The sequence below is a fragment of the Panthera leo genome, chromosome D3, assembly GCF_018350215.1.
Source record: "Panthera leo isolate Ple1 chromosome D3, P.leo_Ple1_pat1.1, whole genome shotgun sequence".
In the NCBI taxonomy this organism is placed as follows: Eukaryota; Metazoa; Chordata; class Mammalia; order Carnivora; family Felidae; genus Panthera; species Panthera leo.
This window is the reverse complement of record NC_056690.1, coordinates 80,319,183-80,342,495: the sequence shown is the minus strand read 5'-3', so window position 1 is coordinate 80,342,495 and position 23,313 is coordinate 80,319,183. Positions and strand designations below refer to the sequence as shown.

Below are 23,313 nucleotides of genomic sequence, written 5' to 3'. Positions count from 1 at the left end.
CAACAGCAAGATAGTGACTGAAATGTGAATAATTCTTCCAAAAGCAAAAAATCTGGCAGAATCATTTGATGTATCCCTAGTTAGAATAAACATGATGATTCGCATTAAAATGTACTCCTTTTCTGGGCAATAAAGGCAATCTCAAGATATTTTTTTGGGTGTCAGAAGAGTTTAGACCATGTATTCCAATTAAGTTGAAAGTCTAACAGCTATACTATCTGACATAATAATACTTAAGAGAACTCAACTCTTGTAGAGCAGCAATGCATGGAGACAAGAACAAAACCCTCCAATACCTGGTCAGCTAAGGCCACACAGTGCTCCGGGTGCTGAACGGCGGGGCAGCTCTGCTTTCTCCAATCCACAATTCCGTTCTGTTCAGAATATTGCACGGTGAGCCCATCCAACGGAGAACAACTTGTACCAATGGTGCTATCAGAAGAAGTTTGTAAGGTGTGAAAATCTGTCCTCAGTACTCAAACCTATACTGTCTCATATAATGAAGAAGCTATAGTAACCCTTTGTTCAGTGTATGTACGTGTGTGTATGTTTTTTAAAGAATGCCTAGTGATATCTCTAAGAAAAAAAAGGATACTATGAGAATAAATTATCACACAGCTATCTTACCTAATAAATAACACCTGTCTCTAAGGAAATTAGTAACAAGTGCAAGTTGTCTTCAGACACTATATATGGTCACCTTGTGCCACTCACAGCTGGAGTGTGACCCCGATCTTGAGAGGATAGCTAAGTACTGTGTATATCTAAGGCATGTCAAAGGACAGGGCAATGTGACTGAAAAACACAAGAAACAGACATCGGAAACAGACTCCAAGAGAATCCAGAGACAGAAGTTACTGGACATGGCCTTTAAAATAACAGTGTTTAATAGGTGACTACAAGAAGATGGGAAATTTGGGGAACGTCCCGAGAAATACAAACAAGAACCACACTTAAATTCTGGAACTGTAAAAGAAACTGAAATTAAGAACTCAACGGATAGTGGGGTGCCTGGGTGGCTCAGTCGGTTGAGTGTCCGACTTCAGCTCAGGTCATGATTTCATGGTTCTTGAGTTCGAGCCCCGCATCAGGCTCTGTGCTGACAGCTCAGAGTCTGGAGCCTGCTTCCGATTCTGCGTCTCCCTCTCTCTCTGACCCTCCCCTGCTTACGCTCTGTCTCTCAAAAAGGAATAAACATTAAAAAAAAAAAAAAATTAAAGAACTCAATGGATAGAAGCAGACACACAAAGTCAGTAAGGAGGAACTTTGGCCAGAAGAAACTAGACTGAAGCTGGAGAAGAAGAAAATACAGAGAACACAGAAAAGCTTAGGAGATACACAGGGCCTGGTGGAAAGTCTAACACACGAAGTACCCCAAGTCTCAGAAGAGAAAACAAGAGAATCAGGTGGAAGCAGTATCTGAAAAGGTAGTGGCCTGGTCTTCTCTAAAATCAAAAGGTATCAGGCTTCAGGCTTAAGAAGTGAAATTCATTCAAAGACAGCCACAAACAGTATCTTAGAAAAGTGCTCAAAACCAGATGAGACAATCTTAAAAAGCAATCAGGCTGTGAAAAGCACATCCACTTCCAAAGAGCAACAAGGCTGAAACAATGAATGCCAGCTGTCTTTGTTAGTTCTCCCCAGAAGGAGAATCTGGGGTGGCATGGTTGATAGGGGAGGCGAGCTCAGGAAGCAAAACAAAAAGTGTGCAGAATGAAAGAGGAAAAGAGGAAAAACCAACTTGTAAGGGTCCATTACTGAGGTTGCCAACATAACAACAGAGGCTCAAACCAGCTGGGACCTCCCAGAATTATCTATCCAAAGGACAGGAAGCTGGAGCCCCCCCATCAGTTGAGTGCTGACCCCCTGGGCAAATTAACTTGCATTTCTGGACTATGCTGGTCTGAGTGCCAACCAGGTCCCCAGAATCAGCCAGGGCCCCGAGGCAGAAGGTGGAAAGTCTTACAGCTTGGGTGGGACAGGGGAAACTTGCAGAGGGTCCTAGAGCCGGGCTGAGGCTATCATGCGAGGGACCAAAGGCATTAAACAGGAAGACAGTAAAAACTTGACTTTCAAAGCACTTGCAGAAAGTCACTGCCAACCTAGAATCCTACATCCAGGAAAAGTGCAGGCAAAATAAACATTTTTTTTTTCCCCAGGTAAAAACAAAGTAAATGCATCAATGGCAGACAGAGCTACAGGAACTACTGCAGTCCTTCAGCAGGAAGGAAACAATCATGGACGGACGCTAAGACACATGGGAAAGAATGAAGGCAGTGGAACGGCAGAATCCAAGTGACAGGTGAAGGTAGGTTTCACAAGATCTAAACCACAGGGAGAATAACGTACAGGACAACCACAATTTGTAAGGTGGGAGGGGTAAGTGAAATAACAGCGAATAAAGGTCCTCACAGGGGAAGTGCTGCAAGCACCATTAGTACCAGACCTTAGAGAGTCCAAGATGTAGAATACAATCTCATGACCCCTCGTTACCACTAGAAGAATCGAAAACATTACCTAACTCTCAAAGTTAACAGAACGGAAAAACAGAATAAAACCGCCTTACAGCAAGAAAGGAAAGAAAAGGAGGATGACACAGAAAAGGCTGGACAAATAACAAGCAAACAGTAAAACAGCAGACTTCTAGGCAAACGTCTCAGTGATTAAAGTAAATGTGACACAGTGAATTCCAAACGTACAAAGACATTGTTTTAGGAATTAGATACGTACTTCACAAGGGGACTCTTGCCGGTGTGTTTCTTGTGGATTATGGTGTGCTGTAACACATCTACGGTAGAGGAAGAAACAATTATTATACCAAATGTTGCTGCCAAAAATCCAAGGGGATGACGCAACTAATTTATGTGACGGTGACAGGATCACCAGACCATGCAGAACGCTTCTAAGCACTTTTCACAGAAAACTCTTTAAAGGGGCAACTTTTCAAAAACCGGCTACAGTACTACTGTAATGTAAACGATTTTCTTAACATTTTCTTTTGTCTCGCTTACTTTATTATAATACAGTGTCATGATACATCTAAAATACAAACTATGTGTTAACTGTTTACATTTTTGGTAAGGCTTCTGATCAAACAGCAGGCTAGTATAGTTACATTTTGGGGGAGTCAGAAGTTATACATGGATTTTCGACCGCAAGGGGGGCAGCGCCCCTTACCGCTCTGTTGTTCAAGGGTCAACTATGTTTGCCTCTTTTCATTAAGAAACAAAATGTATCACAGAAACATCCGAAGGCCTTTCTCCATTCCACTTGACTTCCTCCCTCTACAGAGATAAACTAGCTGAAGTATTCTACGGCGTGTTTTTATTAAGATTCACCGCACCCGGGTGACACCCAGGTATTTGCTATTACACACAAGGCTGCTGTGAGGACTTCAGTCTCCATCCCCTGAACACACGGACAATTTTCACAGCAGCAGAAGTGCTGGGTGGTGGCATGAAATTAATTACTTCCAACCTCACTACACAGTGTCAAATTTCTGTCCAAATGAGTTGTACCAATTTATGTTCCCATCCGCAGCGGATCAGAGCTCCCATTACTTCATACTCCTGGTAATGTCAGACTTGAAAATGTTTTACCAATTCGGGGAGCATGAAATGATATCTCGTTGTTTTTACAGTGTGCATTTTTCAGACTACTCGTGAGGCTAAACACTGCCTAACTGCCATTCACATTTCCTCTTCCATGAATTAACTATCTTTATCTTTTGTCCTTACTGTCAATTAGACTGATGCTCTGAGTTTTTGGACGAATATTTCTATTGTCTGGATATAGTCTTTCTTCAACTGTGAATAGCCTGTAAATATCTTCTAACTGCCTGTTTTTTGGTTACAAGTTCAGTTCTATCTTAGAAAAAAGATCTCCACCACGGTCACGTTCTGCTTTGTCAAGAAAGCCTTCTTGTCCCAGGTTATTAACATCTAAAAGTTCAGTTTTACATTTTATATACTACATTAAGTTTATATGTACTTATCTTTTGTTACTTACTTGAAATTTTTGTGCATGATGTAAGTAGGGATCTAATTATATAATATTTTTTCAACTGGAAAGCCAGCCAACATCATTTATTGAATAGTCTATTTTTTCCTCACTTATTTATAATGCCACCTGTCACATTCCAAGTTTCCATATGTCTGTTTCTTGGCTCCTTAATCTGTTCTAATGGTCTGCCTATCCTTGTGCCTATATCAGGCAAAATGACTTATTCCAGTGAATCCACACTTACCTTCTTCTTGACTTGAAGCTTCTGAGCTGTCTTCCTTTAAGTGTTCTAATATTTTAGAAGTCTTCAGAGAGGACTGTAAGTTATCTGCAGGAAGTATTCAGTACCAATTAACTTTTTAGGAAAAAGGTAATAAAGAAAACACACAGAAGGATTCCTTCTGCCCCAAGAAGAGGAGAGTGGTGAGTCAGTGGTAAAGACAACATTTCTACTAGTTAGGACCTTTACAACACCAAGGTGACACAGCACAGAACACTGGACTGGGAGCGGGGACCCTGAATCAGGGAGCCTGCTCTCCCCATGAAAACCACAGGTCTGGAGCAAGGGGCTTCACCTCCGCCAGCCCCAGGGGCTCACGCGAAATAGGAGGGGATGCGCTAGATTAGTGCTTCTCAGACATCGGTGGTGTGGGAAGGCTTTGCAAATTTCTAATGTGTTGTGAAGCATTCCTTTTATAAAATATAAGCAGGTGTGGCAATGTCCAACTGCTATAAAGCCTCTCAAGTGTCCGCAGTGAGTTTCTATTCTATTACAGAGCAGTGGCCCACGGGGCACATTCTGAAAGCCCCGGACTAGTCCTCAGGTAAGGTGCAGACTGGTGGGGTTCCAGAGCGCAATATGCTGAAGTCATCTAGGAGTTAACATTTGTTTTCTCAAGTGTCAGGACACAGACTAAGTACTACTGTCTACCCCTGGGGACAAAAGGTAGAGCTGTCATTTTTTTCAAAAAAGTGCAAATGAACTTTGACAACAGTGTGTTCCCTGGTGAAACAATGTGGACATCCTGACCACATTTTCCACACTCCCAAAACATGTGCTTTAATACATTTTAATTTTGCAACAATTTGAGGTCTTCCAATGTACTACTCCCTTTAGCACCATGCATGTAATTTAAATACTGTAAAGCTCTCGTGATGAGTTTTCTCTTATTTATATATGCGCTACTCACTTGGGCCAGTTTTCCTGGGTCGCCTGTTAAAATCGGAATTAAAAGTTTAACTTTGTGTTTTCGGCATGTGTTAAACAAACGCTATTTATAGATATTCCTTAAAAAGTACTTCCACTCAGTTCAAGCAGAAGAAAGCACTGACTGTTAGATCTATACAGCTCCAGGGTGATTAGGATTCTCCTTAAAAAACAACCAGCTACTGTCACTGTTCAGACAGAAATTTAACCGTGGAGTCACTCATCTCGTCTCATCAACTAGTCATCAAGAATCTCCCACCCTCACCCCCCCCCCCCCACACACACAAGAGAGAGAGAGAGAAACTTTAAAGGTTAACCCGTTATCATATCCAATCATATTACTTTTTCTAAATTCTCTTTATTCCACCTCAAAATGAGCAAATATGCATTTTCTTTCCTCTTTAGGTACAAGAAAATAGCACTTTGTAGATAGCAGAAGGAAAGGTTAAAAAAATAAACAGCCACTTGCCATAATGGCTGTGCTTTAAGTTAGCACATTCTCCTAAAGCCCACATCAATGTTCCTGGCAAAATATTTGTTTAAAAAGGCAGCTGAGATAGATGTGCATAGAAGCACACATAAGGCTGACTGTGAGGAAGGATGAAACATGAGGGCAAAAGCAACTTACAGGAACAGAAGGAAAAAAATGGGGGAAATCTTCAGGAGGTACTATTTCAGTTGGGTCTTAAAACAGGTGTGATTTTAACAGGCTGTGCCAAAAGGAAGGACATTTAAAAGTTCAGGTGCAGAATGAGCCAAGACACTGGGACAGGAAATGGCAGGTATACTGAGTAGATGCCAAGCCTTCAAGCAGCCAGAGCCTGAGAGACTAGCAATGAGGCACAAGGAGGCTCACGGCAGGGCTTGAATTTCAAACCAAACTTTTAAGGTTTTGAAGAGGGGATTAACCAACTGATCCCTGAGGTAATCCTGGAGTAGGTTAAAGTCAAGTGAGAAACCAGAACTGGAGACATGAGTGAGGAGGCTTTGTGCAAGGTGTGCATGGAAGAAAGGCTTAACAGCCCACAACGGACTGGTAAGGAGGGGCAGAAAGGAAGGCACCCCCTGTCCAGCGTGGCTTGGCCTGTAAATGACTGAATGTGAAGAGGAAAAGTGGAAAGAGTAACGCCTGGTTTCCAGCCAGGGAGGCTGCGGAGGTCACTACGGGAACATGGGAACACGGGACCCGGGAGGAAAGGCAGATTCTAAGAGGTGACACCCCCCGTGCCCGGCAGGGCAGCACCTCCGCAGCCTGTACACCAGGTGTGACAAGGCCCTGGAGGACCCAGTATGTCCACGAGATGGAGACAGCTGGCCTTTCCCTTGCAATCAGTCTGTTTTGTGACTTTAGCTTTGACACGCTATTTTCTGTAAAACTGCAGCGTCAATTTCACTGAAAACTACACGTTTCTTAATCGTAGGCCGCTATTCCTCAACTGCCAGCCCCATACAAGGCAGCACAGTGAAACAGGAACGCTAAGCAAGAACACATCCGATTTCTAGAGAGGAGAAGACGCTTACTGAGGCTGTGCAGAGGGTCTGGTGATATGGACTGAAAGAAGCTGTGCACTTTCTGACTCTGTAGAAAAGCTTGGGATGAAGTTGAAAATAGCTGCCTGCACATAAAAGAAAAGAGAGGTGTTAATTTCACGTAATATAAACCCACAAGAGTCTCAGTTTAGACTGTAAGGCAAATTTATGTGGCAGTTTAATTCAGGCATTATAAGTATATCGGGGCGCTTGGGTAGCTCACTCGGTTAAGCGTCCGACTCTTGGTTTTGGCTCAGGTTATGATCTCACGGTTCGTGAGTTCGAGCCCCAAGTGCTCTAAGCTGACAGTGCAGGGCCTGCTTGGGATTCTCTCTCCCCCTCTCTGCCCCTCCCCTGCTTGCACGTGTGCATGCGCTCTCTCAAAATAAACAAACAAAAAATACTTTTTTCTGAGGAAAAGAATATTATTTTCTAATGTATTTCCCATAGGAAGAAGTGAATAAAAGTTAAACTTATTTGCAAAAATCTGGTAAATGGGCTTCTTTTTAATTTTCTATAATCTAGTGGCATGGTTTCACTTCTGGCAATAAAAAAAAAAAAGTTACTTCAGCCTTTTGTCCAAGTGGTCCAATAGCTATCTTTCTGCCAGATAAGAACTGCAATTCCTTTACTCTTCTTCACAGGCGTTCCTTTTCATCACACGGCTGTACATGGAGGAGCCTTCCCACACTCTGAACCTAAGAGCTGGGGTGCTAGGAGTCCTGGAAACTATGGAACGCAGTGTCTGGTCAAACAAGTATTACTACATCCCAAGGCCTGACTAGCTGATGATTCACTCCACTGTGTATCCTTCCCATGATTCTACGCTGTTATCTTTGAAAATCAGCTTTCCTCACCTTTTACTAGTGTAATTAAAAGATTCAAACTCAAGTCTTCTCTCCGAAAGGGACCTTGCAATAAGGGGTATAGTTACATCACAGAAACTAATGGAAAGTTTCCTCAAGGATCTGGATACCAGCTCCACCACATAAAAGCTGATCTACTCTAAATAAGTTACTTAGCCTTCGAACGTCATTTTCCTCAGAGGGAATGCTACTAGTTCATCAAGGTTATGACACTCACGCAGCACACAAAGCCGTCACCCTACTCAACGTACAAATCCACTTCCATTACTTTTGAACACTTTAAATACTCATTTAAAATTCTTAAATTTCTCCCCAAGGTTCCTGACCTGTCATTCAGATTGTCAAGTCATTAAATACCTTATCAAGAGATGACCCTTACAGACCAAAGTCACCTTGTACATTAGGCAAAACTGCTTCTTGGTATGCAGATGTGGAAATAAATATACAATAGGAAGACAAACGAGAAATGGAAGACATGGAAGAGATGGAAGACAAACGAAGTGAGGAGCTGATCTAAATCCCCAGCTCTGCACACATTACTTGAGACTGGGGACCAAGACCCGAGGGCAGTGGTAGAACCTATGACCCATTTACTTTCACAAACCAAATGGTCCAAAGACAGACAGACACACCTTTAATTCAAGACTTGAGTCCCGAGAGACAGCTTGGACACCGACTACCAGTCCAAAAATCAACCGCATGTCTGCTGTGGGAACACGGTGCTGTACATTTAAGCCAAACCGGAGAGAAAGGCACAGGCTTGAAGTCAGAATACAGACTGAAGTCAAAGTTCAGCAACGCATAACCACAAGACAGCAATTACACCTATGTTTGTTTCCAAATCTAACTGGCTAGAAGCTAACATATTAAATTAGAAAAACAAGATTATATACGGACACGACAAATTACCCAATCCCAGTGTACATTTCAGTGGCATGTTTTCATTTTCCTAACATACAGTGTAGCTGGAATGGTATTTATGCAGTGTCCTGTGCCAACCCAATCTCTACTTCTCTTATAAACTCATTTCCTATTTCTCACTTACAATCCCCCCTTCCTTTATCATCGCTACCTTTCTTAAATCACATGAATGATAATCATCCTAATCTAAAATTCACAAATTCACAAACTGAGGATGAGGTGCCCTGACAGCCTATCAATAATGCTGTTGAGACCACAAGCTAGCCACAGAAATCAAAACATTTTTAAGGGAAATATTAGACAATAAGCCATTTTTAAAAATAAAATTTTTGAAGAGGAAAATCTTTCCAAGCAGGATATAAAACTCTGAAACCATTAGAGAAAAGATTGATAAATCTGACTATCTAAAAAAAATTAAACTGTCTACACGGTCAAGAAGTAGCAACAAACGGGTCCTTTAACAAATAACTCTTACAAATCAGCAAGACCAATAAAAAGTGGGGAGGACTGAAAAAACCATTCACAAGAAAGTGCACATACGGACTAAATACAGACTCAACTACAGACTAAAATGAGAAAGTCTTCCTCTCTGAGACTAGCAAAGATGAGAGATTGAGAGTGTATGTCTGCTGTGTGGTTGTAGAGATACAAACATAAGGAAGGCTTCTGGGGTGTACAACGTTGCTACCTCCTTAGAATTTAGAAACATCACTTATTAAAAAATGTATAACTTATGACCAACTTCAATTCTAGAAATTTCTCTTACAGATAAATGTATCAAATGTGTTAAGAAACATATGTGGACATTCCCTGTAATACTGGTTGTAGCAGTTTAAAAATATTCAGACTCCAAATGGCCATAAAACATAATGATTAGTTATGATACAACTAAAAATGGATTATGTAGCAAATAAAAAGGCAGCAGTCTTTTTACATGTACTAATGTGTACATGTATGTATATTTAATGAAAAGATTAAGTGGCAGAAAAGTCTGTATAGGATAATTCAATTTGCACAGTGTAGGAAATATACACAAATACATAAAATCAAAGTTATGTACGTGCACAGAAAATTTCTGAAAAGTTATGTAAGATTTTTAATGAAGGTTATTTCTAGTGACCAAATTTGGAGAAAGGGCAATTTGAGACTTTTGGCATCACACCTTCCTTTACATTCTACACGAACAGCTTCAATAGCACCTTTATAAAGGACTTACACACACACACACACACACACACACACACACACACACACACGCCTCTGTGATTATCACTGTGGAGAACCCTAAAAGCTGTAATAAGGAGTCAAACATACACTTCTTAATTGTCATCTTGGCCACGAGCCAAATTTCTAAAAGTGGCTCCTTCGTAGTTTTTCTCCTCTGAAAATCTCCACCTTATAGAAAAGTTGCAAATATGGTAAAACATCTATTTCTGAACCATAAATAACTCCTCTCTGACACCCCAACACCTGGCAAGACATTAGCATTTCCTTCAAAGACATCCCTACTGCAATCATATCAGGACACTAACACTGAAAAGTTAATACCTAATCCTCAGACCCCATTTAAGTTCTGCCAGCTAATTCCTAAGTGTCCTTTTCACCACAAAGGCCCAGCTGCCACCACAGCTCATCATGGTGTTAAGAGGTCAGGCCCTGTAGTTTGTGGAATGGTCCCGATGTGGGTCTGTCTGATGTTTCCTCACAGCAGGAATGTAACAGGGCTAGGCTGTGTTCTTTTGCTACAGCCTACTGTGGGCTAATTCTGACTGACCCCCTCACTCATCAAGTTCAAGTTAGGGATTAAAGTGGTATCTGTCAGGTTTCTCCACTCTAAAGCCACTCTTCCTCCCTTTATGAATAATAAGCATTATTTTGTGGGAAAGGACTTTGATACTGTAAATATCCTCAAATGTTCAATCTATTCATTTATTATTTACATTAACACGGACTCATGGTTTCCTATTTTATTCAATATTACTGTTTTATTTATTTAGATGTTCGATTTGCTCCAGATCTGACCACTAGGAGCCCCTTCAAACTGGCTTCTGTGTCCTTTTGACCAAACCACTTAATTCTTTGAGCACTTCCTTGCTTTTGGGTACAAGAGGCTCATCTTGTACTTTTCCTGCCCTGGCCCTGCAATCGGCTTTTTCTCCAAGGAGCCCTAGTTGTGCTCCCTGGTGGAGAATGGTATCCTAAGTCAAGCTCGGGACACCAGGTATTCCCATTGCTACAGGCTACGGCTGCTTCCAGACCCTTTCTTTCTTTCCTTTCTTCTTTTTATATGTTTATTTATTTACTGTGAGAGGAGCACAAAGGAGTCACGAGTTGGGGAGGGGCAGAGATAGGGAGAGAGAGAAAACCAAGCAGTCTCCACACTGTCAGCACAGAGACCGACGTGGGTGGGGCTTGAACCTACAAACAGGGAGATCATGACCTGAGCCAGATGCTTAACTGTCGAGCCACCCAGGTGCCCCCAGAACCCTTTCAATAAACTGAGCCAGGGAATATATGTGTACACACACAACCGTATTTCTGTATCTTCCTATGTATACCCCAAATCATGATACACCCAATATCTTTAATTCCAATCAGACACTCCAGGGTTCATTCTAGTTTTCTTCTTCTCTATAGTGTAACTCCCTTCTCCAACAGAGAGACACTTGGTCCTCACTATTCTTAACATACTAATTAGGTCAACTCCCCGTGGTAATGCTTTCCCACTGTTGCCCTACCCACCTCCCGTGTACGTGCCCTCCTGATGCCAGCAGAGCCCGAATGCCCTGCCAGCCGCCTCTCAGGTGCACGCCCTCTGACACACTGTGCCAGCCTCCCAGCACCATCCCCATGACTGAATGACTCCTCCTTCCACTTGGGGTCCCTTTGCTAGTCCATTAGGGCACACCCCCTAAAACCACTGCTGCTGACTGCCTTGCTCTGTTCCACTGAGTGGCTTTATGACTTTCTTGTTCAGGAGGGGCGGGGGGAAAAGAGGACAGGAACTGATGATCACTCTTTAAAAGTCAAGTCCTACAAAGAACCTAGACACTCATATTCCTGAGACTTGAACCATAGTTTAGCATAGCTCCCAGAGCACACATGCATTAAGTTTTAAAGTAACAGATTAAGCTGAATAATAAATACCTGAGAACGTGGGAGAGTATTTCAGAAATAGTACCGGGGGAGGAAAACCAGATCTATCAGCTACGAACAAACTATAAAATTCTAATAATTAAAAAGTGATCCTGGAACAAGAATGAGATTGTCGCAAGGAAAAATCCATGAACAGGTTACATACCTAAGAATGAAGGAAATCAGTAATATAGGAAAGAATCAATTCACTGTTTGGAAAGAAAAATAGATTTAGATCCTGACTTCACTTGGTTTAACAATATAAATCCAAACTGATGAAAGGAACAATAAGAGAAACTATCACATACACAAAAAGTACACTGATCGTGTTTCAAAAGATGGATAGCCTCAAGCTTTTTTAAATAAGCGAATATATGTGGCCCAAACTCAAAGGTTACCAAGTGATCAGCCAGTCTCATTCCTATTGCCAGAGCCCCTCTTCTTCCCTAGACGCAAGCCTCTCTGCTATTTTATTGCTTATTTTTCAGAGATAATCTTTGCACACAAACATGTACATATCCTTTAAAACGGCGACATTCTACTAGCTGTTCTCACCTTGCTCTTGCTCTCCATTGTTCTTTTTCAATAAGGCCACAGGGTATTCCAGTGAATGAATGTCCCATGAGTTAACCAAGTCTCCATCAACATCTAGCTGTTTCTAGTCTTTTGTAGTCAAATATTACAACAGTAAACATCCTGAAACACTCATCTTTGCATACAGTGGGAATATACTTGTACGATACATTACAAGAAGTGGAAGTCGTCAAAAGTTATCTGCACTTAAGTTGTGATTTCGCCAAACGGCTTTCCATAGAAATTTTACCAGTTTATGTAACTGGCCAAGAGTACCTACCAAACTTTTGGATCTTTGCATATTCAACAGGTTGAACAGAAACTCACGTAAGGTGAAAAACCTGTACGCTGAAAACTGTAAGACACTGAGACGACACAATAGTCCATGCTTACTGATTAGAAGAATATTGTTAAAATGTCTATACTTCCCAAAGCAATCTACAGATTCAATGTAATCCTATATCCAATAGTATTTTTCATAGAACTAAAACAAATCCCACTAAAACACATGGAACCAACAAAAACCCCAAACAGCCTAGGCAAACTTGAGAAAGATGAATAAAGCTAGAAGTATCACAATCCCAGATTTCAAACTACATTACAAAGCTCCAGTAATCAAAACAGTATGGTAACACAGATGCACAGTTCAATGGAACAGAATACAGAACCCATAAATAAACTCACACTTTTAAGGGCAATTAATTTATGACAAGGGACACAAGAACACACAACAGGAAAAAGACAGTCTCTTCAATAAATGGTACTGGGAAACTGCACAGCTTTGTGCAAAAGAATGAAACTACCATTTTCTTAAGCCATACACAAAAATTTGCGTGTAATAAACTCAAAATGGATTAAAGATCTAAATGTGAGATAGGAAACCATAAAACTTCTAAAAGGAAACATAGACAGTAAACTCTTGGACGCTGGCCTTAGTAATATTTGTCTGGATCGGTCTCCTCAGGCAAGGGAAACAAAAGCAAGAATAAACTATTGGGACTACATCAAAACAAAAAGCTTTTGCACAGGGGCACCTGGATGGCTCAGTTGGTTAAGCATCTGATTCTTGGTTTCAGCTGAGGTAATGATCTCATCAGGCTCAGCACTACTGGTGTGGAGCCTGCTTGAGATTCTCTCTCTGCCCCTTCCCCGTGCGTGCACGCACACGCGCGCTCTCTCTCTCTCTCTCTCAAAATAAACTTAAAAAATAAAGCTTACGCACAGCAAAAGCAATCATTAACAAAATGAAAAGGCAACCCTACTGAATGGGTGAAGAAATTTGCAAATGATATATCCAATAAGGGGCTAGTAACCAAAACATATAAAGAAAACTCAACACCAAAAAACCCACAAATAATCTGCTTAAAAATGGGCAGAGGACCTGAGCATATGTTTGCCAAAGAAAACACACTGATGGCCAACAGACACATGAAAAGATGTTCAATATCACTAATCACCAGGGAAATGCAAATCAAAACCCAATGATATCATCCTATGCCAGTCAGAACGGCTAGTATCACAAAGACAAGAATAACAAGTGTTAGTGAGAATGTGGAGAAAAGGGAACCCTTATGCACTGTTGGTGGGAATGTAAATTGGTGCAGCCATTATGGAAAAGAGTAATGGAAAACAGTATGAAAGTGTCTTAAAATATTAAAAATACAAATATCATACAATCCAGTAATACCACTTCTGGATATTTAGCCAAAGAAAATGAGAACACTAATTTGAAGAGATACATGCAGCCCTGTATTTACTGCAGCCTTATTCAAAATAGCCAAGACATGGAGGCAACCTAAGTGCCCATCAATAGATGAATAAAGAAGATGTGGTATACAGAATGGAATATTACTCAGCCATTAAAAGAGAATGCCATCTTGCCATTTGGGACAACATGGATGCACCTAGAGGGTATTATATTAAGTGAAGTAAGCCTGAAAAAGACAAATACCATACGACTTCACTTATATGTGGAATCTAAAAAACAAATGAACAAACCAACAGAAACAGGCTCACATACAGAGAACAAACTGGTGGTTACCACGGGGAGGGGGTAGAGGGATGGGTGAAATAGGCAAAGGGGACTAACAGGTACAAACTTCCAGTTATAAAATAAATAAGTCATGGGATGAAAAATAGAGCACAGACTATCGCCACTAATACTGTAATAACTCCGTATGGTGACAGATGGTAGCTACACAATTTGTGCTAAGTGTACTGTATTATACATAATTGTCAAATCACTGTTACATACCTGAAACTAACACAATATTGGATGTCAACTACATATTTCAATTAAAACTAAATTTGGAAAATTTTTAAAATTTTAATATTTATTTATTATTGAGTGAGACAGAGCACGAGCAGGGGAGGGGACACAGAATCCCAAGCAGGCTCCAGGCTCTGAGCTGTCAGCACAGAGCCCACCACAGGGCTCGAACCCACTGACCACAAGATCATGACCTGAGCCGAAGTCGGACGCTCAACCAGCTCAGCCACCCAGGTGCCCCTAAATTCAGAAAATTTTTAAATTAAAAATTTTTTAAATGTAGTTGCCACCTAAAAAATCAAAAGCCAAGGTTTTAATTTATATTTCTGATTATGAGCAGCTTTTCATATGTTCAAATGATGCCTAAAAGTCCAGTTTCTCTGTGCTATTTGTTCATATATGCTCCCATTTTTTCCCCTGCTTTGGACTATTAGTTTCCATTACATTATTGATTTTTAGGAGGTTTTTTTTTTTTTAATAAGAAAGAAGTTATTATAAGTATTTTTTCCCTGAATTTGAAGTTTGTCTTCACTTTGTTTCTAGTATATTTTGTTCTTTAAATTATGTAGAAGTTGGATTTCTGAATACTTAAATTTCCATTTTTAGTGGTTTCTAGGTATCGTGATACTTAGTAAAAAATTTTTTCATACACAAACTAGAAATTTCACGTTTTCTTTCTTGCATTTAAATCTCTGAGCCATCTAGATTTAACTTTGATGTAATGAATGACACATAGTTCCAGCCTAACTTTCCCCCCATATATCTACAGTGATGTACCTAACATTTTTTTTTTTTTTTTTTAATTTTTTTTTTCAACGTTTTTTATTTATTTTTGGGACAGAGAGAGACAGAGCATGAACAGGGGAGGGGCAGAGAGAGAGGGAGACACAGAATCGGAAACAGGCTCCAGGCTCCGAGCCATCAGCCCAGAGCCTGACGCGGGGCTCGAACTCACGGACCGCGAGATCGTGACCTGGCTGAAGTCGGACGCTTAACCGACTGCGCCACCCAGGCGCCCCTGATGTACCTAACATTTAATAAACAACCTAGGAATGACTTTCTTTAGTGAAGAGATAAACAGAAACATAGAAACAAAGACTGACAAACCTAACAGAATATTTTAAACTTCTTTCAAAAATCATCACTAACTGGGTGACTGAATGGCTCAGTTAAGCGTCTGACTCCTGACTTCAGCTCAGGTCATGATCTCACAGTTCGTGAGTTTGAGCCCCGCATTAGGCCTGCATTGCCAGAGCAGAGCCTGCTTGGGATTCTGTCTCCTCTTCTCTCTGCCCCTCCCCTGCTTGCTCTCTCTCTCTCCAAATAAATAAACTTAAAAAAAAAAAAAAATCATCACTAACTGAAAAATACTATATTACTAAAGATAAGTTGTAAAAACCACTAAGATTCAAAAAGATAAATTGATAAAGGACAGATGATATTACAAAATATAAAAATGGCTAAACTTACAAAAAAGATACTGAATTTCACTAATAAAGAAAATGAAAATTAAGCCAATGAGATCATCATTCACCTGTCAAATTAGCAAATATTTTTAAGTGATACTCAAAGCTAGTCAAGCTGTGATAAACAAGGAAGTTCAAACACTAAGAACATGTACTCCTACTTACATAACTTTTTCATTAAAATAATAATAATATATGTGTTATTAGGGATCCTAAAAGAGGATCCTGCTCTTTAAATCAGTAAATCAATTTCAAAGAATCTCTCTTCAGTAATTACTCATAAATCTGGAAAATGTTTTAGGCACAAAAATGGTCAAAACTCTGGAAAACACCCCAGAAAATGGTCTTTCTTCCTCAAAACAGAGAAAGAGTCAGAGGAATGATGTACGGCCAGATGGGGAAGATATTCTGCAGCCACTCGAAATGATCTTGAAGAATTAAATAAAAAATGCTTAGAATTTGAGAACATAGGATAGAAAACTGCACATCTAATATTACAGGCAAAACAAAAAAAAAAAAAAGGAAAAATGAAAAAGGCCAATATTAAGTTATTTGAATAACTGTCATCTTTTCATTACTTTTCTGTGCCTTCCAAATGTTCTACGTCGAGCAGTTGTCAGGTTTACCAAGAAAGCCCCCAACTACCTAAATGCACTGAATGACCACATGGAACACTGTAACACACCAAGATTGTATTATATTTTATCACTCTGAATTGGAGTGGTATGCAATAGAACTCTGAGGCTACTACTGGTCAGCCACGGGATCTCGGGCAAGGTAAGGAGCTCGGTTTGAAGCCGAGGCCCAGCAGCACGCAGCGTCAGGCTGGAACAAAGCGCACCCTGAAGCCAGCACAGCCAGGGTAGCGGCACGCAGCGATCCGCTCCCGAAGACGGAAAGGTGCACACTCTGTGGCTCCCCACACCCCACAGGCTGCCATCCGGCATCCTCACTCCCTCTTCCAGCGCAGATTCTTCCCCCCCCACCCCCACCTGGTCCATGCTGCCAGATGCCCCTCCACACCCCCCGCCAAGTGTCACAGCTGGAGAAGCTCCCTCCTGAGCCACTTCAGAGGCAGTGGTCTGAGAGCCCGCTCGACGAGCACTCCACGGACCACGAGCATCTCTGCAGCCTACCGGAATCCCAGGACAGTGCCCACGGCGGGACTGTGGAGTCTGAATCTGCACCCCAACGACATCCCCAGGGATGCACAAGCCCGTGACTTCTGAGTAGCACAGGAGACCCAGGAATTCAACCAACTCTTCCTCACCGTCACCACCCACCCTCGCCGGTCTCATCCCTGGAAAGCTGTGACCACGCCCTAGGGCTCCTGTTCTTTCTCTGAACCTTCCCTGCCGCGCCCTCTGCGAGGCCCCACGTATCCGGGCTCTTCAAGGAACAGATCTGCACCTCCTTACTCAGACCAAAATCCCACTAGCCCCTGGGGTCTGGCTGTCCTCACGGCCCGTTCGGGTGGGGTGCTCATTCCCCACTCACAAGGGCTGCAAGGGTGGGGGCACCCCCTCAAGGCCGCCTTTCAGCCACTCCGCCTGCCAAGGTGGTCACACACCTACCTTCTGGTCGTGTTCCCACATTCGTACTCAGCTTGGCCCCCGCCTGTCTCCTCCACCCGCAGCGTTCCACAGTCCTGGGGGAGTTCAAACTCCACACGGGTGAGCAGCAAACCCTTCGAGCCCTCTGCTTGGCTGCCTTTCCACCAGTGACCTCTGTCTTCCACCTCCTCTCTCGTTCCAGTCATTTACTTCCACACGCACATCCTGGACCTTGTCACACGATGAACAGATGGACACCCTCTCCTCCCCAGATTTCGGCTTCTCTCCGTCGAGGAGTAAACACTCACCCCTTTTCCCCAGCCCCACCCAACCTGAAAAGGCTCACGGGTGCCCCCCCCCCCCGTCAGAGGCAGAGGGCCGCTATACTAAACGACGCCCATCTCTGCTCACCTCTGCCTCAGCAAGGCTACTTCACTGGGCCGCCTCGGACTCCGCTCAGAGGCCAGACAGCAAGTCCCACTCAAGCCCTGACTCGAAGCCACAGATGTTCCAACGCTGCTTTTCCTCATTTTACTTACTAATAACTGTAAGTTTCCAATAAAACAGCATTTGTTTCCTCGGCCATTACTCCTTAATTTCTCTCCCCTAAAGGGAAGCCCTCAGAGAGGGGCGAGCAAAACAATTACCACCCACTGCGGAGACCACACCCCAAACCTCTAACAATCACCGGGAACTCTCTCACCTCCGAACGCCCTAACCCACACAGTTCAGGCTCGTTTCAACTTGATTCTGTCTGCCTACTTACTTGCTTACTCCCTGACACCTCTTCTCCAGCTGCGGTTCACTCTACGGTCAGACTCCATCTTCGCTCTGTGAATGTGTCCAAAAACCTCACACTCTTCCCTAAATTCCCTTGCCCCACCTGTCCCTTCATCACATCCAAGAACGTCCTTATCCAACGACCTGCTATCCTAACACTTGAACCTGAAATGCTCGCAAGATGTTTTCAAAATCCACACAGCACGACAGACTGACACCGCTATCATTTACTGACACTCAATGGGCTCCAAACCTGGCCAGCTTATGGGGTTTCCTTTATCGGGTTGTTCGTCACCCTCCCCCGCAACTACTGTTTAAGTCCCTTTTGCTCTCAAACACTTGATCCCTGCGCCCCCCCCCCCCCCTTATATCCACTCTTAAGCAAACTCTTACTTTAGGAAAAAAAATACAAGCCATCAGGCAAGAGATCCTTCAACTTCCCATCATGAAACAAGTACATTTACCCACATCCACACCCGTCCTGCCCACACAGGACCTTGTGCCACAGTTGCTGAGCTCGCCGGTGTGTTCACCTCTTCGTCACGGCCCGGGCACGCAGGGTGCTCCGGGGGCCGACCCACCCCCGGGCCTCAGCCAGCGTGGACACACCATCACCGGGCCGAGCCATCACCGCTGCAAGCTCGCCACGGGACAGAAGAGCAGGCGTGCGAGGGAGTGTTCATCTCCCTTCACCTTCCAACCTGTTAGCCTGATCTTCCATCTTACTTGACAACTTAGAACAAAAAACATTTCCCAAGTTGAGTTCTTGGACAAGGAACCCTTCCAATAAATATTTTATGGAGAAAATAGGAGGTTCACTGAATGTCTGCAGATTTTAGAAGCAATTATTCATGTTATCAGAGAGCCAAAAAAGTCCAACGATAAAAGTAATTAGCTTGATGTTTCCTGCTGTGAGCCTAGACCTAAAATAACATGTAGATAAAAAGTCCATTTTAAAAAGTACTCCACAGCAAAAATCTCTTGTCACCTCCCTCAAACTCCGTTCTAAGTCCTCCACTGCCGACGAACCTGTCTGTGATGCTGTGGTGACAGCATCAGGTAAACTGTTACCTTAGGATGGGCTCTAGGTCAGGATGTCGCCGTTCTTCCCTTTTCAACGAACCCTGATTCAGGGCTCTTAAGATGGTCTTGTCAAAAGTCTCGGAAGACACTTCCTTTGGGAGCTAGAAAAGAAAAACCGCAAGGCCAATGTTAAGTTTCTCACTTACTGCTAAGTATGTTACAAACCAGAGGCATAAAGGGAGACAAACGTCTCTTGCTCAGTAATCATCCCAAAGCAGTTCCTCTCTACATCTTCAAGACAGAGGCCCCATACTGAAGCAGCATAGATCTTTCTACTAGGAAAGTCTTCTGCCTCCTGGGCACACATCGGGGCTCTGCAAAGGTGCAGAATAACCCCGGCAGGATTCGGTGTGCTTCTGGGACACGCCTGCATATCCCTCACATTCTAAGTTCCACATGCCACACGAAAATGACACCCACGCCAAGGTTCTTCAGTTAAACGGGACATTCTGCATAGCGTAGCTACAATTATTTTAATCCTCAAATAGTACTCTGTGAAGTGTTATCCCTGCGTTTATAGTGATCACCTTAGTACCTCCTGTTTCACATCTGAACCCCAGGCAATGTCACACCACCAGCGCTATGCACCAAATAAAAAGAAACACGGGGTGAAAATTCTCAATCCTGCTTACATAAAAAGCACTAATTGAAGGGTTAGGAACCTTTCCCTCAACATGATGAAGGTGCCCTCACAGCAATGGACCAGAAACCACACACACACACACACACACACACACACGCACAAAATAATCGCTGGGCCAAGAAAGTTTTTATTTAAAAAACAAAATTTACGTCATTCTGTTTATTAACTAGCTTCTTAAAATTCCTAATAAATTGATTTATAAGATTAGCTTTCTGATGTTTGAAACTTGACTTCTGATGGTCTTTACACAATGAACTCCTGGATTACCGGTACTTTCACTAACATTAAGAGAACCATTCACACAGTATCGAAAGCGCTGCAGGAACAGAACAATCTACACAAATTGTCTGTTTACGTGTTGAACTGGAGAACCCAAAGCAAGTATTCTTTTGACAAACAAGCGTTTTGAGTCAACGATTCCGAAATGGAAAATTTAACAACAGCAGCATAAAGCATTACTCATTTTAGGCAGTGAGACTATGGCATCAAGATGTTTCGTCAGAACGAAGCTCTTCCCGGTTCTTTTATAACCCGGTAAGGCTGAGGGCCCTGCTGGCCACGCACCACTGTGGAGGGCATGTCCTCTGATCACTAACAGGAAGAAACCAGTTCTGCATCTACACATTTCCCAAAAAATGGCTATTTCAACATTTACACTTAAATACTATTTTAATACAGATTAAGGACACTAGGCATATTTCATATTGCCCATTTTAAACATATCTCCTGAATTTCTGTACACAGCCAAAGAAAACCTGCTTCAGTGGGGAACTATGTTTCCACTATCGAATCACTGATGGTTCTTCTAAGTGCAGGAAGGCAAGAGTATATAAATTTTCACCTAGTCAATGACTGTTCATGTGATTGGGCAGAGTGCGGATATGCAGTCATCAGTATTTGCAAAACGCTTTATTTTCAAGTGGTTTTTATCTTCAATTTCCAAGGACTATTTCCAGTCCTAGAGGAAGGCACATTTGCTAAAAATACAGCTTTAAATCATGTCTCTTCTATTCTAGTCCCTTCTGAATTTCCTCACCTCTCGGTCTTCCTTCCAGTACCCAGACTCCCAGAGCTGGGCCCCGGCTCAGCCTTGAACCAGCTCACACTACTGAAAGATCGTTCTCCTCACTGTTACAAGCTTCTCTTTAAAAACACTGAGGCCTAATGGAGAACCATCTACAAAACCCCATTACAATCGACTTTTTGTAACTCTTCTCGTTCAACACTCGTTCAATCAACAAATATTCAAATCGAACCCTGTCCCAGGTACTGTTTTAGGCACTGTGGATATAGCAGTGAAAGATGCAACAAAAACCCTGCCTCCATGGAGCTGCCATTCTCGCAATGAGAAACAGACAGGTGTCAGATGCGGTTTCTAAGCGGCAACAGCAGGGGAAGGGGGCTTGGATGCGAGGACAGAGGCTGCCATATACACGGAGGAAAAAAGGACTGGAAAGCACTGACCTCAAACTCACTCTTCCACATTATAGCAAACAGTAAGTGCAGTTAAACAGCATCTACAAAAGTTAAAGGTTGTTAGTATGTACAGGCTATCAAAAGGACAGGTTTTGCTCTTAACTTTTGTAGATGATTTTAAAAGGAAGGTAAAAAGGTGAAAAGATATGTGGTTGACTTGAGGGGATATTTTATAATAGGCAATTAGCCTCGAAGCATACAATGTTGCCAATCTTTTAACGTAACTTGATATGGCATCTGTCCTACTTTAGAAAAATTCTATGTTCAAATGTTGGCTAATTGGGAGGATCATAACCATGATTCTGAAGACTGAATCAGTTATTGGGGGCTGTCTTTTTTTAGAGCACTTGAGCTTTCAGAAAAATTGCAGGACTGAAAAAATGAAATCTGTCAAGACAAAGAACCAGCCGAAGCTTAGGGAAACCCAAGAGGAGAGACTCTGCCGGGTGCCAGGCCCCAGGCTGGCAGCCGGTCATGTGCTCTCTCATTAAGTCTCTCAGCACCACGCGGGATAGGCTGGTAGCACCCCCACCCTAACACGTTAGGTAACTGGCCTTGACGGGTGGCACCGCAAGGTATTTCAGCCTTAGCCTCTATATCCCTGCAACTTACCATCGAGCATTAGAATTCTGTCATGGGAAGGGCAACACAAGAAAAAGAAACAAAGCACGTTGCTCTCTGACCCAAATGACACCTGCTCATGACGACCTGCCCTTAAACCTTGATAGGTTTACTCTGTTGAGATGGAACAGTCGGACATAAACAGAAGAGATGTTGTAAGTGCACGTGCAGCCGTGGTCCAGGGCGGCCCTCCCAGATGCCTTCAACAGGCAGACCGCCAGCGGGGAGCTATCGTCTCCTTTCTCTGGAAGACAGCGCGCACACACCCGGTCCTCCCACGGCTTGCTCTCCTTCCTCACCACGCTGTCTACAGCCTACGGCTCACAAGCTTATGACCTTCGACAAGTGGAAATGCACGGCCCTCGCATCTTTACACGCAGTTAGGTCACTATCCTGAAGTAACAGAAGGCATTCTCATCCCTGAACCAAGAGGGCCCGGTTCAGAGTGAGCTGCAGGAAAATATTCAAGCTGTCCCTGGGTATTTCCAGCGGAACAAACACTGACAGTCCATCCAACAATGTCCTCCTTAGAGCCAGCACTACCACGCTGCCCCAAGTTCCGCAAGCTGGGGACGAAGAGCCTCTTTCAGCTGTAAGAATGGAGACCCACAATTTAAAAACCAGCACCGTCCTGAAAATTTCAGATGTTGTAAGTTCAATAACCACATCACACCTTGACCCAAAAGTCAGTAACTGAGTTGGGAAAGTTTCCTGTTTCTGGACTTTGTTTTATCTCCTTATTAACAAGAAACTTTAAAATACATTTGCTTATTGTAAAATAGCGAAGGTACTGGTTAACCATTTAAACCTGTTTCCTCCTTTTAAAACTGAGCTCTATCCATACACACTTCAATAAAATGAAATTAGCGTCAAAGGAACAGGCACGAATTTGAACAAAATGACTTAAGAAACCTTTTACTTCTGCAAATCTGTATGTTTCCACGATCCCTTATTCTCAATACTCTGTGTCTCTATCACAAGGGGAAGCCGGAACTCAAAGAAGGAATCGATGGACACGTGTTTAAGGAAATCCACAGACGGAGCCGAAGAGCTGTCACCTCTAAGAACCACAACAAATCCTAACAAGCCTCAACTCATTTTGCAGACGCACTCTTCCACAAGAAGTACCCTTGCAAGCAGCCACCATTAATAGTTATCTCGGCAAGGAACCAGGGATCAGGTTCCTTT

General features: G+C 42.7%; 1 protein-coding gene across 4 annotated transcripts in view; it reads right to left on the bottom strand.

Annotated features, from left to right (window-relative positions):
- Window positions 1-23,313, bottom strand: part of ZCCHC2 (zinc finger CCHC-type containing 2) — a 65,658-nt gene that overhangs the window by 20,732 nt on the left and 21,613 nt on the right. For all 4 annotated transcript variants that reach the window (XR_006195560.1, XM_042911543.1, XM_042911545.1 and 1 more), the window contains exons 5-9: window positions 19,374-19,486; window positions 6,731-6,825; window positions 4,247-4,330; window positions 2,731-2,788; window positions 297-432 (exon numbers count right to left, since the gene is read on the bottom strand). Coding sequence is in view for 3 of the 4 variants with exons in the window: in XM_042911543.1 (XP_042767477.1) it covers window positions 297-432; window positions 2,731-2,788; window positions 4,247-4,330; window positions 6,731-6,825; window positions 19,374-19,486 (486 nt within the window). In the remaining variant the exon portion in view is untranslated. The remainder of the gene's footprint in view (window positions 1-296; window positions 433-2,730; window positions 2,789-4,246; window positions 4,331-6,730; window positions 6,826-19,373; window positions 19,487-23,313) is intronic.